The sequence below is a fragment of the Balaenoptera ricei genome, chromosome 8, assembly GCF_028023285.1.
Source record: "Balaenoptera ricei isolate mBalRic1 chromosome 8, mBalRic1.hap2, whole genome shotgun sequence".
In the NCBI taxonomy this organism is placed as follows: Eukaryota; Metazoa; Chordata; class Mammalia; order Artiodactyla; family Balaenopteridae; genus Balaenoptera; species Balaenoptera ricei.
In genome coordinates, this window is record NC_082646.1 from 17,824,408 (window position 1) to 17,842,862 (window position 18,455).

The window sequence follows — 18,455 nt, forward strand, 5'->3', positions numbered from 1 at the left end:
AAGTGGCATTATTTCATTCTTTTTAATGGCTGAGTAATATTCTGTTGTTTATATGTACCACATCTTCTTTATCCATTCATCTGTCGATGGACATTTAGGTTGTTTCCATGTCTTGGCTATTGTAAACAGTGTCATATGCATCTACTTTTATTTACACCATTTCCACTATGTTTTGAAAGCCCATTCTCATTGCTATGTGCCCGTGGGGTCCATTACTTCTGACCACTGCACTCTCCATGACTTGCATCCCCTTCGCTTATTATCTATTCCCCCAGTGATGGACACCCAAATTGCCCCCAACTCCCGAGCACAACATTCTGTAGATATCTATGTCTCCTCTATATAGACCCGTGTGAGCCTTTTCACAGGATATATCCCCAGGAGTAGGAATGCTGAGCCACAAGATAGCCACATATTTAATTTTACTAAGAACCACCCGATTGCCCCCAGCAAGGCTCCACCAGTCTACCTCCCTACCAGCAGTGCGTGGGAGTTCCTGGGTTACCATATGCACACGCACACCTTCAAGCCCTAGCACACTTCTTGGAATGATCTACTTTACCAATTTTTGCCAGTCTCATGAGAACAAGTGAAGTGGTACATACACCTTTTTTAACTTTGCCTCTCTCTGGTGAGCTTGAGCACATCTAAATATGCGTATCAGTGAGTAAGCTAAGTGATATAACAAACCCCAAATCTCAGTGGCTTAACAAAACAAATGTTTATTTTTGGTTCACATCACATTTCAGTGTAGTGGGGGTCAAGGGCGGAGTACTGCTCCAGATGGGCAGGCTTCTACTGTGTAGCTCCGTCATTTCCTAGGGCCTCAGGGTCCTCTGCTGGATTCTCTGCCTCCAGCCAGCAGGGGAGGGAAGAGAGAGCCCTCGGAGAATGGCACGGGAGGTTTGTAGTGCCACGCACAGATGCAGTCACATTCCTTGGGCCAGAGAAATGCCTGGTGCCCCTGTGTGCCAAAGAAAAGAGGATATGGAAATTGGTGAAGAATTAGACAATCTCTGCCCCAAGATGTTTGTGACTTTTGGGATTTCCCTTTCTATAAATTTCCTCATCATATCCTTGTTCCTTTTTTGTTTTTCAGGCTTCCTCCTGTCATTGTTATTCATTTGTACATTCATTGTGTATTCTAGAAGGTATCGATTCCCTGTTGGGATTTTTAAAAAAATATTTATTTATTTTCTTTCTTTCTTTTTTTGGCTGCGTTGGGTCTTCATTGCAGCACACGGATTTCTCTCTAGTTGCAGCACGCGGGCTTCTCTCTAGTTATGGCGTGCAGGTTTTCTCTCCCTAGTTGTGGAGCGAGGGCTCCAGGGTGCATGGTTTGTGGTACACGGGCTCTCTCGTTGAGGCGCACAAGCTCAGTAGTTGTGGCGTGCAGGCTTAGTTGCCCCACGGCATGTGGGATATTAGTTCCCTGACCAGGGATCGAACCCAGGACCTCTGCATTGGAAGGTGGATTCTTTACCACTGGACCACCAGGGACGTCCCTCCCCATTGATGTTTGTTTGTTTGTTTGTTTGAAAGGAGTTTTTTATTTTTAAAATAAATTTATTTTTTTATTTTTTTATTTTTGGCTGCATTGGGTCTTCGTTGCTTTGTGTGGGCTTTCTCTAGTTGTGGTGAGAGGGGGCTACTCTTGGTTGCAGTGCTCGGGCTTCTCACTGCAGTGGCTTCTCTTGCTGTGGAGCATGGGCTCTAGGTGCATGGGTTTCAGTAGTTGTGGCACGTGGGCTCAGTAGTTGTGGCTCACAGGCTTAGTTGCTCTGTGACATGTGGGATCTTCCCGGACCAGGGCTCGAACCCATGTCTCCTGCATTGGCAGGAGGATTCTTAACCACTGTGCCACCAGGGAAGCCCCCCCCACATTGGTTTTATCATTGCAAGTAATTCTACCAATCTGTCTGCCTGATCACTTTGGCTATGGGGGTCTTTCACCAATCAGGAAACTAATTTTTATGTGAACTAGTCAATCAATTTTTAGTCTTACATTTTTTATTTTTAAGATTGTGTTTGTTGTTTGTTTACAGTCTTAACTTCTGGATTCCTCTTGAAAGCACTCTGTCACTACTTCCTTTGTCAGTTTCCCCATCAGTCCCCAATTTGCAAGGAGGTCACTTGTTAAGGACAGGGATGTGGAAGGTCCCCAGAGGGAAAGGCTCACCCAGAGGCTAATTACCCAGCCCCCAAGTCTCCCTTCCAGCATCCATTTCCCCCTAATCCTGTAGGCTCTGGCCTAGAAAAACTCAGTCCTCCAAAGCTCCTATGCAAATGTACAGAACTGCTCAGGAAACCATTTCAACTGGCAGGAGAGGTGGGCAAGAGCCAGATCACAGAGCCTGAGCCTGATAAGATGGTTGCAGCATTAAAGGGTATTAGGGTGGAACTTTCTCAGACACATTAGAGTTTCTTTGAACCTCTCTCCCATGTTGTTTCTTCAATCTCTTGCTTACACTTTTCCCTTGCCTGAAAAGCCCTCTCTACCTTTGCTTGGTTAAACCTTCTTATCCTTAAGCCTTAACCTGGGCATTACTTCCAGGAAGCCTTCTCTGACCTCGCTCCACCCCACGCCCACATCTAGGTGAATGCACTTCTGAGCCTTGCACAACTCTCACTGAACTTACCACACTACATTGCAATGGCCATTTGCCTACCTGATCGTGAACTTTTGGGAAGAATCTGAATCCAATTCCCCTTTGTACTCCTAGCACTAGCTCGGGACCTTAACACATGCATAACAGCTGTTGGATGGATCTGATGGGCTTACTATGCCCTGTCCACGGTACTTGGCCTTCCTGCCCCAGCTTCATGGGCTTTGGGGAGGTTTTCATTACAGCAGAGAGGCCCCAGAAGGACGCCCTTCCAGAGGTCAGGTGGGGTGTCTCTCCCTTGGTCTGCGTGTCCAGGCTGCTTATGGGCCAGTCTCTAGCCGGGCCCTGGAGAGGGCAGATCTGAGTTAGCTTTCCTGGGCCTTAGCCTGTATTGTGGATGGGGCAGGGCCTGTGCAAATTATAAGTGGTTAAGCGAAGGTCAGTGGAGATCAGGACTCTCTGTCCTGGCAGTGGCCCTCCTCTTCCTGATTCCTGCATTCAGAGGTCAGGTTGGACGGGAGAGCGGGCCTCAGACGATGAGCAGTCCGTGGACAAGCAAGATGGAGGCAAGAGGGAATTCCCTGGTGGTCCAGTGGTTAGGACTCCACACTTTCACTGCCGAGGGCGCGGGTTTGATCCCTGGTCGGGGAACTAAGATCCCAGAAGCCATGCAGCGCAGCCAAAAATAAAGACTGAAAAAAAAAAATTGAGGGAAGAGAGTCCTCCCGCCCCATTGGCCCTGCAGCCTGCCAAGCTCAAGGCTCGGCTGCCCCCTTGTGTCCACAGAGTGAAGGACAAGGGAAACTTAATCCTAAACTGGGCTAGGACTGGTCCCCTAGGAGCCACCCAGCAGTCTTGCCTCCTTCTCCCCAAGGGCACCCACACACGGGGACTCACATTCAGCAGGGCCACCTACGCTGTCCCCCAGCAGTGCACTGCCCACCCCACTCACTGCTGGTTTTTGTCCTGGAGGCCTGAGGGCCTGGGATCCTCCTCTGGAAGGGAAGGCCTTGAACATTTTAAAGGGGGCTTTTCGGGACTTCCCTGGTGGGCGAGTGGTTTAAAATCCACCTTCCAATGCAGGGCACGCGGGTTCGATCCCTGGTCGGGGAACTAAGATCCCACGTGCCGCAGGGCAACTAAGCCCGTGCACCGCACCTACCAAGCCCACATGCTCTGTAACCCGCACGCCACAACTAGATAGGAGCCTGCACACCGCAACGAAGAGCCCGTGTGCCGCAGCTAGGACCCAATGCAGCCATAAATAAATAAATCAATTAATTAATAAAGCGGGCTTCTCCACCACAATACGCCCACGCACTGCAACGAAGAGTAGCCCCCCCTCGCCACAACTAGAGAAAGCCCGCGTACAGCAACGAAGTCCCAACGCAGCCAAAAATAAATAAATTTTTTTTAAAAAGAAATGGAAATTTTTATTTGAGCCAAATTTGAGGATTATAACCCCGGAAGAGCATCTCAGGACGCTCTGAGAACTGTCCGGCCCGTTAGAACTCAAGGCACAGTTATATAAATTTTTGAGACAGAGGGCTGTCCAACAAATGAAGTATTATTGAGTTTACATAATCCAGATCTAAGGGTCACCGTGGTAGGTCATGTGACCCCTTACGATATCCAGAAGGAATGTTATCATCTGAGTTGTCTTGTTGGTGCTAGGAGAACGTTGCTCTCTATGGCTGGGGAAGGTATTCCTGCTGATGGGGGAGGGTTGGTCAATGGGTAATGCAGATACACCATGCACAGTGGGGGGAGAGGGGAGGCCAAAGTGCAGAGGAGAATTTTTTGCATTTAAACTTTTCTTGTTTTGCCATAAAATATGAACTTTATTTCACTATCATAAACATCATTTCATGATGTTTAGAAACTCTCTGAAAATGTGCCAAAGAGCTCCTATAGGTCCTCAATCCCTGGAAATAAAACAAAGACTGTCCTACAACATCCTTTGTAATGGCATCCCTCTGCTTGATACCAATGGCACGGAAATCGATGTCCTTAAATGTAACAAATCATTGCCTTGGGCAATACTATGCAAGGAACAGATTGTACAAAGTTTTATTTCTATACAATGAATTTAGCGGTGGAGCAACAAATTGCTTTCAATTTTATGGGTAGTGGGAATTCCCTGGTGGTCCAGTGGTTAGGACTCTGTGCTTCCACTGCAGGGGGCATGGGTTCGATCCTTGGTCGGGGGAGCTAAGATCTTGCATAACACGTGGCCAAAAAAAAAAAAAAAATTATGGGTAGTATGGAAACATAGATTAATTTTTAAATTGTCTCTTGACTCAAAAGCCATTTTTTAGAAATCTACCTTGTAATATTAAAGCATTTATATGTGGGGAAATAGAATGGAAAATAATTCCTTGAAACATTGTTTGTACCAGGGGAAAAAAAATAAAACCGGGCTTCCCTGGCGGCGCAGTGGTTGAAAATCTGCCTGCCAATGCAGGGGACACGGGTTCGAGCCCTGGTCTGGGAAGATCCCCACATGCTGCGGAGCAACTAGGCCCGTGAGCCACAACTACTGAGCCTGCGCGTCTGGAGCCTGTGCTCCGCAACAAGAGAGGCCGAGACAGTGAGAGGCCCGCGCACCGCGATGAAGAGTGGCCCCCGCTTGCCGCAACTAGAGAAAGCCCTCGCACAGAGACGAAGACCCAACACAACCAAAAATAAATTAAACAAAAAAAAGACCTTTTAAAAAATAAATAAATAAATAAATAAAATAAAAACAACTGAATGCCTAAAACACTAAATAAAGATGTTTGATTTATCTTTTAAAAATAAATAAATAAATACATACATACATACATACATAAAGGGGGCCTCTCTGTGGGAGGGCTGCAGAAAAGATACCCAACAGGCAGGCTGGCAGTTTCTGTCTGCCTGTTGGTTTTGCTTCCAGAGACCTTCTCCGCACTAGTTTTGGGGAGCTCCGTCATAAAGAAGGGGGGCTGCTGGGCTTGGCGCCCCTCCCCCAGGAGCTCCTGCTCTCACACCACCGGCTGTGCGGGGCCCCAGGTAGGTCTGCTCATCCCAGGCATCTCCTCCCACCCCCTCTGCCCATTACAGCATCGCCCTGGTTGTTTCCTTCTTGGGGCTTCTCACACTCTTGTTTTGGTCTACTCTACTATTGCCTGCCTGCCCTGCCCCTCCCAAGTAGAATGAGGGCAGGGCCTTGTTGGACTCACTTACTGCATCCCCAGAATAGAGAACAGGCCCCGCAGGGAGCAGCCACTTAGCACGTGTTTCCCGATCGAAGTTCCCCACACTTGCCCGATGTCCACCCACAGTTCCCATCTGGGCCAAGCTGCTTCCTCCTCCTGAAACGCCTTCATCACCCCATCCCACCCCCACCCCCACCTCACTCTCTGCCCGGCAACCTGATATTTACAGTTAGTTCAAGGCTCACTTTAAACATTACCTCTTTGTGATGCCTCCCTGACCTCTCCCAAATTAGGCCGTTTCCTTCTGTGTTCCCTCACTTCCTATAACGGCTGTCATAACTGTCTGTGAGCCCGGCAAGAATTGTATCATATTTGTTCTTGCGTTCTCAGTGCCTGGCAGATGGCAGATGCTAAACGAATATTTATTGATGAACTCTGATGCCCACTGCAGAGGCTCACAGAGCCCAATGCCCCGAGCTGCCCTCCTGGCCTCACCTCCCTCTGCTCTCGCATAGGGAGCCCACACTCTAGGCAATGGAAACATCACATCATTCACTCAGCATCTTCCCGAGGCCATGTTTTGTAACAGTACTGTTTCCTCCAGGGGGAATGCTTTTCCAACCATCATCCTCCTTTAAAACGCATCTTGGGGCTTCCCTGGTGGCGCAGTGGTTGAGAATCTGCCTGCCAATGCAGGGGACACGGGTTCGAGCCTTGGTCTGGGAAGATCCCACATGCCGCGGAGCAACTGGGTCCGTGAGCCACAACTACTGAGCCTGCGCGTCTGGAGTCTGTGCTCCGCAACAAGAGAGGCCGCGATAGTGAGAGGCCCGCGCACCGCGATGAAGAGTGGCCCCCACTTGCCGCAACTAGAGAAAGCCCTCGCACAGAAACGAAGACCCAACACAGCCATAAATTAATTAATTAATTAATTTTAAAAAAACATATACGTCACATTAAAAGATACTCACTTTGTCTTTAAAAAAAAAAAAAAAAAACGCATCTTGGCTGCCACTTCCTCCATGAAACCTTCCTCAGTTCCTGAGCAGGAACTAATCCCTCTCTCTTCTGTGCTTCCCATCGTCGTCCCCCTCCCGAGCTAATTCTGCCTCATTGTAGAACTTAATAGAAATGTGCTGCCCGTTATCTCAGCAAATTGTAAACCTTCTCCGGTCACCAGCCACAGCTCACACACATTGGTATCTCTCATCTGCCATGAAGCTAAACACTCAAATGCCCATTCACAGGCAGCCCATAAAGCATACACGGTAACTTGAGTGTCATGTCAAGAAGCCAATAGCTCCCAATGTGAAAACTCGTGTAACTAACACTAGGACCCCGGAAGAAACTTCCCCAGGTGCACGTCCACACTTCCTGCAGGAAGGCAGAGACTGGGCACCTCAATCCCGCCAAGAGCTCCCGCCCTGGGCACCCTCCATATATGCCCTCCCACCTTGCTCTTTGCCTTATGCTTTCCCAGCCCAGCCCAGCTTTGTGGCCGCACATGCCAGTGTATCCTTGGAGCTCTCTTGGGATGGAGTGTTAGCACTCAGCCTCAGGGTCCATCTACTGCAAGCAAGTCCTGGTAGCTAATCTTGATCTGACCTCAGCCTTTGGGAGTCAGCCTCACCTATAACTCATGTGGTGGCACCAGGGATAGAACTGACCCATCTCTACTACCATCCTCAGCATAAACACACACACACACACATACACACACACGTGTGCACATGCCCACATACACACACGAGAATATTCCCATATACACACACGGTGTAGAATGTGCTCAAGGGCTTAGATGTTGCAATCATGTTTAGTGTGAAGACCAACCCTGGGCAAAGGTTCTGACACTCCTCACAGTGTCCAGCTTGACGCAGGCATTCAACAAATATTTGTTGAATGACTAAATTGCTTGCGTGCCCACCTCTAACGCCACCCACGGTCGCTGATTTGACACTCCTCTGCCCCCTTGAAGCGCTGGCCTGTTCTACCATGCCAGGTGCCTGATGTATTAGCAGTGCCCTAGAGGGATAGGGCCGCAATCTTGGTACCCAAATGTCTTCAGTTTTTCTTGAAGTTCACCAAACACAGTATGTTATCTCCCCTCTGGGTCTCAGTACCTGTACTAGAAGTTCCTGCCCTCCACCCCCGATTCCTTCACATGGCTTACTCTTGGTCACCCTTTAGATCTCACTGATTTGCTTGCTACTTCTTTCAAAAAGTCTTTTCCAAGTGTCCCATCCCTGCCCCCAACTGGGTTAGGTGGGTTTCACTGGACAAAGAAGGAAAACAACTTCTCTTGCTCTTTTTAGAACTGCTTATGATATGCATCTATAAGGTCAGCCAAACTTAAAAAACACACGAAGTTGCTCACGTGGTTAGTTACCAAGTGTATTCATGTTATATCTTTGGGGTGTCTCAATAACCCTGGGGAAGGGTGTGATGATTTCCATTTCAGAGATAGGAAAACTGAGGCTCTGAGTTACCAGGTGTCCACCTAAAGTCACAAGAGCAAGCAAGCCAGAGAGCCAAGTGTCAAAATCCATGCTTGTGCTTTCCATTTCATGGGGTCGGGATGCAGTATTAGCAGGGATGAGGATGGAGGTGGGGAGTGAGCTCTGAAGTTGTGTCGTCTGAATTGCCTAAAACAGGGGAGCGGGAAGGGACTCTTCCCTTTCATTCCACGCAACCCTGGAGAGCCCTCAACACGAAGGAGGCACAGCTTTATTTCTCTGGTCCAATTCTTTTTCCCAACCCTGGGCCGTTAGTGAAGCATATTATAAACCTCTCTGTTTGAGATAAGCATCCCTATTTACCTGGCAATCATTTGCTGGTAAGGGTTCTACGTAAAGCTGACTACATGGAGAGGAACGCGAATGAGGTGGCAGAGCGATGATGGAGCCCTGCCCTGCTTGCTGCCCATTCCTCCAGGTCGCTGCCTCGGTCCCTTCTCCGGGCCACCAGGAAGAAGAACCTTGTGTAGTCGGAGCAGTTATCCAAGCGGGTCTCAGCGGCCTGCGGAAACTCCTCCAGCTTCTCAGTGATGAAGCAGGTCTCCTGCAGGGCCTCCCGCAGGAATTTCTCATCCACGGGCAGTGCGGAGAACCTCTTGACCCCCACCATGAAGAAGCTGGCCTCAAAGTCCCCGCTCAGCACCAGATGGCCCCTGGGCCGGGGCAGGACCGCAGGTTCCAGGGGCCGTTCTTTCAGGATGTCACACTTGAGCACCTGGCGGATGGCTCTCCTTAAGCGCTCCTCCTTCTCGGCCCCCCTGTCTCTGGAGTGGAGGGAAAAGGAAAGAGGGACCAGCTGGGTCATACTCATCGCGTAGACCACGCACATCACTCCCGGCCATTCTCTGCTTGGCGCACAGGCTCCCAGAACAGCAGGCCGCCGGTTTTACGGATGAAGAAACTGAGTCCCAGAGAGAGACCTGGTCCTGAACCAGCTGTGGACAAAGTCAAGCCCAGGACCTGCTGACCCTGAGATCAGCGCTCTGTCTACCTGCAGGCCCTCTGTCGGCAATGCACCCCTGGCAGTTAGTCCATTCTCTTTCTGCTAGTCTGTGTTTAACACGACCCAGACAAGTGCCTCCAGAAACGGAAAGTCGGCCTGGAATCAGCTGAGCAAAACTATTAAGTGAGCTTGGGGCACTTTGTTGGGGCCCCCAGTCTCTCCATTACCTTTCCCTCCCTTTGTCCCCTGGCCACTCCACTCAACCTCCTCATCACCTCATGCATTTCCTTCTTACCTATACCTGTTCTTAGGATGCGGGCTGCATTCGTATTATTGTATGAATAAGGACTAGTACTTAAAGGCTTACTCTTTCCTGCTCTGTATTTTTTTAAAAGTCATAGTCTTAACATATACACACTACTATATATAAAGTAGATAAACAACAAGGACCTACTTACAGCACAGGGAACTATACTCAATATCTTGTAATAACCTGTAATGGAAAAGATCTGAAAGAGAATATATATATGTATAACTGAATCACTTTGCTCTACACTTGAAACTAACACAACATTGTAAATTAACTATACCTCAATTTTAAAAAAGCAAAAAAAAAAAAAAAAAAAAGCTATAGTCTTAAGCAAAAGGAATAAGAATCTAACGTACAACCTCAACTATCTTACCTAACTAGGGAGGGTGCTATTTGGGGAGTGGAAGGGCTATGGTGGACCTTCCTGATGCCCCGAAATTGAATGAAAATACACAAGGTAAGTAAATTCTGTTCCACTTGCAGTGCAAGATTGTCTTAATCCTAACCCCTATCTCCTGGGATCCATGAAAAGATTCCACAAGTTTAGAGCCCCCTGGAGCTTGTAACTGGAACAACAGAGGCACCAGCCAATCAGAATGGAGGCAGTCCAGCGGGTTCTCCATTTGCTTGGGCTCAGACCTTGGCATTCCACGTGGACCTTGGTGATGTTTCTTCCAGCTCCAGGTTTGTCTCTAGCCAGCTCTTTCTGTTCCCTCTTTTGGTCTTTATAGGATTCATATCTCACTCTTCCTCCTTTCTTCTTGGGGCCCCACTGACTTCCTTCCTTCTTTGTCTCCATCTGCCTTGTCATTTCTAGATGAGCCCCATGGAAAATTCTTGATTCGGGAGCTAAGTGAAGCTCCTGGTATCACGGAGACTCAAAAACAAACAATAACCCCCTTACCTGTTCCCCTCAAGTTCACACACATATTTCACCACCGAGACCAGTCAAACGCCCCTGGCATCTTCTTTAGCCACTTCTCCAGCTCCTGGCAGTTTTTGTCTGGGTAGTTGATGGCAATGATCTCTTTGAAAGACTCACAGGCAGAGAGGAGCTGGTAGATGGTGGGCCCAGAGCTGAGGTCAATCAGGAGTTTTCCTTCCAGCCCACCTGTTTTAGAACAGGAATGTTCTGAATCATCAGTACCAAGGCAGGGCTCTGAAGTCCACATTTCCCAAAAGGCTCCACTTTCCTTGTCCCAGTGGGAGAGGCTACAGGGAGTCGACCATCTGGGAATGTAAACTCCAGGACTGGGAACTTTGCCTGCAGTAACCGCCCCTGCTCACTGAGCATGGAGAGTTTTGGAAGGAGGTAAGTGTTAGGAGCAGGGGAGTTTGTTTGGTGGCTGGGTGTTAGAGAACCAGCTTTGACATTTCACCTGCCAATTTACCACTGTAAAGAAGTGTCCAGAGGGCTTCCCTGGTGGTGCAGTGGTTGAGAGTCTGCCTGCTAATGCAGGGGACACAGGTTCGAGCCCTGGTCTGGGAAGATCCCACATGCCGCGGAGCAACTGGGTCCGTGAGCCACAACTACTGAGCCTGCGCGTCTGGAGCCTGTGCCCCGCAACGGGAGGGGCCGCGATAGTGAGAGGCCCGCGCACCGCGATGAAGAGTGGCCCCCGCACCACGATGAAGAGTGGCCCCGCTTGCTGCAACTAGAGAAGGCCCTCGCACGAAACGAAGACCCAACACAGCTAAAAATAAATAAATAAATAAATAAATAAATAGAGTAGCTATTAATTTAAAAAAAAAAACAAAAACAACCCCAAGATTATTGGGCTTCACCCTCAGAGTCTCTGACTCTGTAGATCTGGGGTGGGGACAATACTTTAAAAAAAAAAAAAAAGAAGTGTCCAGAGAAGAAATCTAATCACATTCCTGAGTATAATGGTTTCCCTATTCCAAGCACTCTTTGTTGACGTGCCCTATGGCCCCACTGAGACCATTTGTAACATTCCAAAGGTCAATCAGCAAACATTTATTGAGTACCAACTGTATTCCAGAAACCCGCTTGGCAGTATGGGGACTAAAAGGAGAATTCAGGGCCTGCTTACAGAGCCCTTGGTCTTCCCTTCCTGTCTTGCTTCTCTTCAGCCACGAGAGATTGTGTTGACACAAAATATCAATAGCATTTGGACCCTGGCAAGGGGCTTCCAAGATAAACAACAAGGCTGAGAGGAGAGAAAACGAGCTGGACCCAGGGGTCCTAGCTGACTGCTAAACTTAGCCTGCTCGCTTGCTCCTGGGTTCTGCTGCTACATTTTGTTTGTCTGTTTGTTGTTGTATTCGTAGGGTACAGTAGCAAATAAATTGAAGCAGGCATCAAAGGCTTAAGAAAATTTGATGGCAGAAAATTTTAATTGGGAAAATTCTGGCTATCAGGTTATGTTTTATTCTCATGTGAATGATGAAAAGATACCCATTATTTGATTTTAGTGGTCCAGCTGGCCTAGCACCTGTTTTCATGGGCTACCGTGGTAAGCAGGCAGAAGAGTGGTAATGCTGAATTTGGAGCAAGGCTTTCTACGCTTTCTGATGCCCTTGTAGTTTCTTTAGCCAGTGAGAGGGAGAAGACAGGCCCACTCAGGACCACCAGAGACCACAGCTCTTAGATTTTATGGGAGGAGAAAGTCTGACCTCACAAACTTTGAGGGCATCCCACCATATACCATACATACATCAAGTGTATCTAAAGTCTTCCCGTAGGGGAGTTCCACATACTCTGAAGATCCAAAGTTGCTGCTCATGGTCTGGCCACCCCTCCCCAGACCCACCCTAAGCCTGGCCTACGATTAAAGAAGTCCAGCATCTGATTTAAAAGTTGCATGGCCACCCCTCCTCCCACACTCCCCCATCTCTCCCCTCAGAGGTGAAGGAGACCTGCACCTGGTTTAAAAGTGACATTGTAGTGTTTTAGCAGGAAGTGGAGGACTTCATCACCGAAGGGATCTTGGTTCATCTTGAAGTAGTCCTGGTAGGACGTGGGTTCAAATTTCTCCTGATGGACATCAGGATCCTTGGATTCCTGAAGGGCCATGGAGAGCAGTAAGCTTTGTCCAGGAAGGAGCAGCAGGCAATCTGATTCCCTGGGCCCTTCTTTTTTTTTGTTTTTTCCCCATAAATTTATTTATTTATTTATTTATTTATTTATTTATTTATTTATTTATTTACGTCTGTGTTGGGTCTTCGTTGCTGCACACCGGCTTTCTCTAGTTGCGGTGAGCGGGGGCTACTCTTCGTTGTGGTGCGCAGGCTTCTCATCGCGGTGGCTTCTCTTGTTGCGGAGCACGGGCTCTAGGCACACGCGGGCTTCAGTAGTTGTGGCTCGCAGGCTCTAGAGCGCAGGCTCAGTAGTTGTGGTGCACGGGCTTAGTTGCTCTGCAGCATGTGGGATCTTCCCAGACCAGGGCTTGAACCTGTGTCCCCTGCATTGGCAGGCGGATTCTTATCTACTGCGCCACCAGGGAAGTCCCCTTGGGCCCTTCTTGATGGGGCTCAGGCTTCGTCCTTCCCCATCCCCCCAGAACACACACTGGGATGAAGACCAAAACAGCCAATGAAGGTCGTTTCCTGAACCTGCCTCCCTTTGGCCACTCACCTCTGTCACACTCATCTCTCCAATTCCCTACCCCAGCCCCCAGGCTTTTCAGTGGCTTTGGCTTGTACGGAAGGGTTTCTAGTCTCTTTTGCTCCATTTACTGCATCCTCTTCTACAGTGATTTTTCAAACCATTTAAAAAGCGTGCCTAATTTTTAAACTAAATCGCCAGTGAAGCCCCAGTATAGATGAGTGATAATAGGATGGAGATGCCTTAGTTGGCTTTTAAGTTTTAGCATTTTCTGAACTACACCCCCCAACACAACACCCTGGTTTCTGTCCTAGACAACTGAACGAATGTTGATAATATTTAGTAAAACAGGGAAGACAAGAAGAAGAATGGGTTTTAGTTGAGGATTGAGGAGGGTGAGAAGACGCTAGGAGATGGGTTTCATTTTGAGCATGCTCAACTTGAAACAGAAAAATCTAATATAACCTGGATAGAAGTCTGGAACTCATAGAGAGATCTCAGCTGGAGCTACAGATGTTGTGGGATGAGTGTGCAAAATTGTCCTATGACTGAACTGAATTTCTTCTTCAAGTCCCATGGAAATGGGTGGTAGACATTATATCTCAGTCACCTAGAGCCTTCCTTCACCAGGGGTGGGAGTGGGGAACTTACTTGGTGCCAGGCACAGGGGCTGGCACTTATTTTTGTCCATGCTCCTGGCACCCACTGAGATTACGCTGTATAATCTGGTCCCAGATCACTGATTAACAAAGGTTGCAACATCCTCTTTTCTCAACCTCCATGCCTGTATCTCTCTCTCTGCCCCATTTCCATTCCCCACTCAGGAGCAAGGGAAATCACTCTTCTGTTCCTTGGGATGTTCTGGGCTGTGAAACCATCACATCTCTCCTTCTCCTGCACCGTGTTGAGAATAGGGACAAGTCTCAACACTTTCTAGCCCATACTCACAGAACAGGCATAGTTTCCTATGTTCATGGTTTCCTAAATAAATAAGGATAGAGGAGAAATAAAAATATAATTAATAATACAAATTTGTTTTTTTTTAAATATGTTGAACTCTGTAATCTGAAACAGAAAGTAAATCTTTTTTTTTAAGTTTTCCATGGAATATTCAAAAATTGGCTGTATATAAAACCACAGAGAAATTTCCCCAAAGTAGAAATAATATAAAATAATATACTCTGTTTAAAATGCCATAAAATAGATACTAATTACAAAACTAGAAAACAAGAGACTCTACCATACAGAAAATTTTTAAATTTTCTGATAAACACTTTTGGAATAATGAGAAAACAAAAACAAAAATTTTAAACTCTATAGAAAAAAAGAAAAAAGAAAAAAGAAACTATATAGAAAGGAATTCTGCAGATAAGAATCTATAAGACACAGATAAAGCAGGGGAAGTGTGCAAAAGGGGATCTTAAATATTTATATTGATAGATAGAACAAATAATGAATTAAGCATTTAAACTAAGGAATTAAAAAAGAATCAATATGGGGCTTCCCTGGTGGCACAGTGGTTAAGAATCCACCTGCCAATGCAGGGGATACGGGTTCAAGCCCTGGTCCGGGAAGATCCCACATGCCGCAGAGCGAATAAGCCCGTGCGCCACAACTACTGAGTCTGCGCTCTAGAGGCCACCAGCCACAACTACTGAAGCCCGCGTGTGCCTAGAGCCCGTGCTCCGCAACAAGAGAAGCCACTGCAATGAGAAGCCCGCGCGCCACAACGAAGACCCAACACAGCCAAAAGTAAATAAATAAAAATAAAATAAATTAATTAAAAAAAAATCAATACATTTAAAGAAAGCAAAAGGATGAAATTGATAAAAATAAAAGCTAACATTAATAAATGAACGAAGTAATAAGTACAGAAGCCAGATTGAGCTCGGTGAAAGGGAGATGAAGAAATGCAGACAGGATTTAAACAACACTTCAAAAGCTTGGCTGTGAAAGGGAAGAAAGACAGTGGGCAGCAGCTAAAAGTGGATGAGCCTTAGATAGAAATAGAAATGTTAAATATTTTGACAGTAGAGGAAAGGCAAGGATGGGTGCCAATACAAGTCAGACTGATAGGAATGAGCAAGAAACTAAGAGTTCACGGCTGGAAACTGTATTTTTTTCTGAAAATAACAAGTATGGAGGTACAGATATTTGAAATTTGAGGTGAGAACCAACAGCAAATGGAGGGCAAAGACTAGAGACATACAGAATTATTAGGTATTTTCAAAAACCTGGAAAACCGGGTAGGAGTTCATTCTTCCCAGAAGGTGGTTTTCTCCAGAGTGCTTAAAAGTCTGGGTGCAGGAAAAGTGAAGATAGTGGGTTGATTTAATGTTGGAATTTTCCTAAGCAGGTGGAACAGAAGGCTAAATGGTAAAAGTTAGAAGAAACAGTCATATATTCACTTACTGAAAATGCATTCATTGAACACCTATTATGTCAGATAATAGGTTAATGTTTAAGAGCATAGACTCTGCAGCTAAACTGTCTAGATTCAAAATCTAGCTCCACCATTTATAAGATGTATCCTTGGACACGTTATTTCATCTTTTTTTTCTTTTTTGCCTCTGTTTTTTTAATCTGGAACTCATGAAGACAGTAACTTACCTCATGGAGTTGTTGAGAAGATTAAATGAGTTGATTCGAAGAACTTAGAACAGAAATTTCACTTCTGGGGACTTCCCTGGTGCTGCAGTGGATAAGACTCCATGCTCCCAATGCAGGGGGGCCCAGGTTCAATCCCTGGTCAGGGAACTAGATCCCACATGCATGCCTCAACCAAGAGTTCTCATGCCACAACTAAGGAGCCCCTGTGCCGCAACTAAGGAGCCAGCGAGCCGCAACTAAAGGAGCCCTGGAACTGCAACTAAGGAGCCCGCCTGCCACAACTAAGACCTGGTGCAACCAAATAAATAAATAAATATTAAAAGAAAAGAAAAGAAATTTCACTTCTGGCCAGTAACAAATACTGGAGTTGCCTTTCACCATAAACAGCTACAAAACTAGACAAAATGACACAACTGTTTTAAGGCTTTGGACAATAGATAGTACACAGCTGCAAGCCCTCAGAGAAGGAAAACACATAAAGTGAGCACAAGAAGCTGGAAACCAGGAAGAGTCCAACAGTCCTGCTGAGCTGAGAAAGCGAAGATCGGAGTTTAGAGCTGCTATTAGAGCAAATGGAACTCGTGGGGCTGGCTGTCAGGGAGGAGGAAGTTATATAGAGGGGGCTCCAGAAGTCTATGTGGGCATGTATTCATTTGCCAGGGCTGTCATAACAAAGTACCACTAACTGGGTGGCTTAAACAACAGAAATTTATTCTCTCATAATCCTGGAGGCTGGAAGTCTGAAATCAAGGTGTCAGTGGGGTTGGTGTCTTCTGAGAGCTGTGAGGGAGAATGTGTTCCATGCCTCCCCACTGGTGTCCGGTGGTTTACTGTCAATCCTTGACATTCATTGGCTTGAAGATGTATCACCTTGATCTCTCCCTTCATCTTCACATGGCTTTCTCTTTGTGCATATGTCTCTGTGTTCAATGTCTTTTTTTTTATAAAGGACACCACTTCTATTGGATTTGATAGATGACCTCACTCTGATGACCTCATTTTAACTTAATTACCTTTATGAAGACCCTATTTCCAAATAAAGGTCACATTATGAAGTGTTAGGGGTTCAGACGTCAACGTATCTTTTGGGGGAACACAATTTAACCCATAACAAGGGTTCCCTGTCAGTTTTTGGTCAACAAACAGGCTGCACATGCACAGGGTGAGACTTTGTAAGAAACTGGCTGCTATAGAGTTGAGAGCAGAATGGAAATATTAGAGATCACATGATGCTGCAAGTCAGTGTTCAAGCCAGAGTGGAGAGATCTTCTTGTTACAGGATGTACTGTCTCAGTATTCGGCTGAGACACTAGAAAGTTCTGCTTTGGGAAGAAGGATTATGCCCTAAAATAAAGGCTACTTTAGACTCACCCTAACAAAGCCTAAAACCAAGCCTTGACGGGGCAAGGAAAGTCTCTGATAAGTTAATTACCCACCAAAACAAAACACAACACTCTTTAAAGGAGAACAGCATAATCCAGACTCCTTCAGATAGATCACCCACAATATCTAGCCTACAACAAAAAAATCACTACATAGGCCAAAAAGCAGGAAAATATTACCCATGAAAATAAAAGCTGTCAGTGGATACAGACTCTAAGATGATCTGGCTGTTGAAATTAGCATCATGATCATCCAGAAAGTGGTTTGAAAATACATATTCCCAGGTACCACACCTACAGCTTCTCATTCGGAAGGTCTGGGATAGGTAATCAGATATTTGAGTGTATTTTTAAATAAGCAGAAAAAACTCCATGAGTTTTGGTGCACAGCTGGTGTGGGAACCACAGCAAGTACAGTGACTGACAAGCTTCAGTGGCTGCAAGATAAAGAGGGAATTTTGTGAAGAAGTGGGAGAATTGTACAGATGTTCTGTTCAGGTGGGAGAGGCTGGGCAAGGGACTAAAACACGAGATACAGTTAGCTGATCTGAGGGTTCCTTTCAGCCGTCACACCAGGGACCCTGTAAGAGGGAGCAAGGCGATTGTTACTCTCATAGCTCCTGAGTGCTTCTGAGCGGGCAGTGGTATCACCACTCTATGGACCTAAAGTAGGGTCGACCAGATGACCCTACTCCACAAAGTCTCTTCAGAACATTTCCTCCTTTTCATCCCTATCATCCAGCCCCATTTTGGGCCCTCATCATCTCATAACTGAAAAGTTAATAATAATCACCCCTTTCTTCAACAGGTCAGCAGCAGGACAGGTGGGAAGGAGAGTTAAGAGAAATAATGAACTGATGCAATGTTTGAACCTGGTTTGGCGCTTAATTCAAACAGATCAACATTTAAAAGTTATTTTTGAGGCAATCAGGGAAATACGAATATGGACTGAGTGATGATACCAAGAAATCATTTCTAATTTTTTAAGGCATACAAATGGCATTGAAGTTACATAAGAAAAATTCTTTTTTAAAAAACTGAAGTATAGTTGATTCACAATGTTTGCTGTCTGGTATACAGCAAAGTGATTCAGTCATACATATATATATACATATTCTTTTTCATGTTGTCTTCCATTATGGTTTATTACAGGATATTGAATATAGTTCTCTGTGCCATACAGTAGGACCTTGTTATTTATCAAGAAAATTCATTTTTAAAAAAAGTAGACACTGAAGGATGTAGTGGGGCAGAGAAGGGAAATGACATGATGCCTGAGATTTTCTGTAGAATATTTCAACAGAAACAAAGAAAAGGAAAGAGAAGTGAAAGAAGGAGAAAGAA

At 46.2% G+C, this 18,455-nt stretch overlaps 1 protein-coding gene across 1 annotated transcript; it reads right to left on the minus strand.

Annotated features, from left to right (window-relative positions):
- Window positions 1-709: 709 nt before the first annotated feature.
- LOC132370404 (nicotinamide N-methyltransferase-like) lies at window positions 710-9,735 on the minus strand. The gene is made up of 2 exons (XM_059930358.1): window positions 8,602-9,735; window positions 710-964 (listed from the first exon to the last, which is right to left on the minus strand). Exon 1 carries the CDS (start codon window positions 9,125-9,127, stop codon window positions 8,642-8,644), a length of 486 nt encoding a protein of 161 aa, XP_059786341.1. The 5' UTR covers window positions 9,128-9,735; the 3' UTR covers window positions 710-964; window positions 8,602-8,641.
- Window positions 9,736-18,455: the final 8,720 nt, after the last annotated feature.

What these genes read in the sequence shown, in the direction of transcription:
- LOC132370404 (XM_059930358.1), bottom strand. Translation starts at nt 9,127, where the DNA reads ATGTGCGTGGTCTACGCGATGAGTATGACCCAGCTGGTCCCTCTTTCC.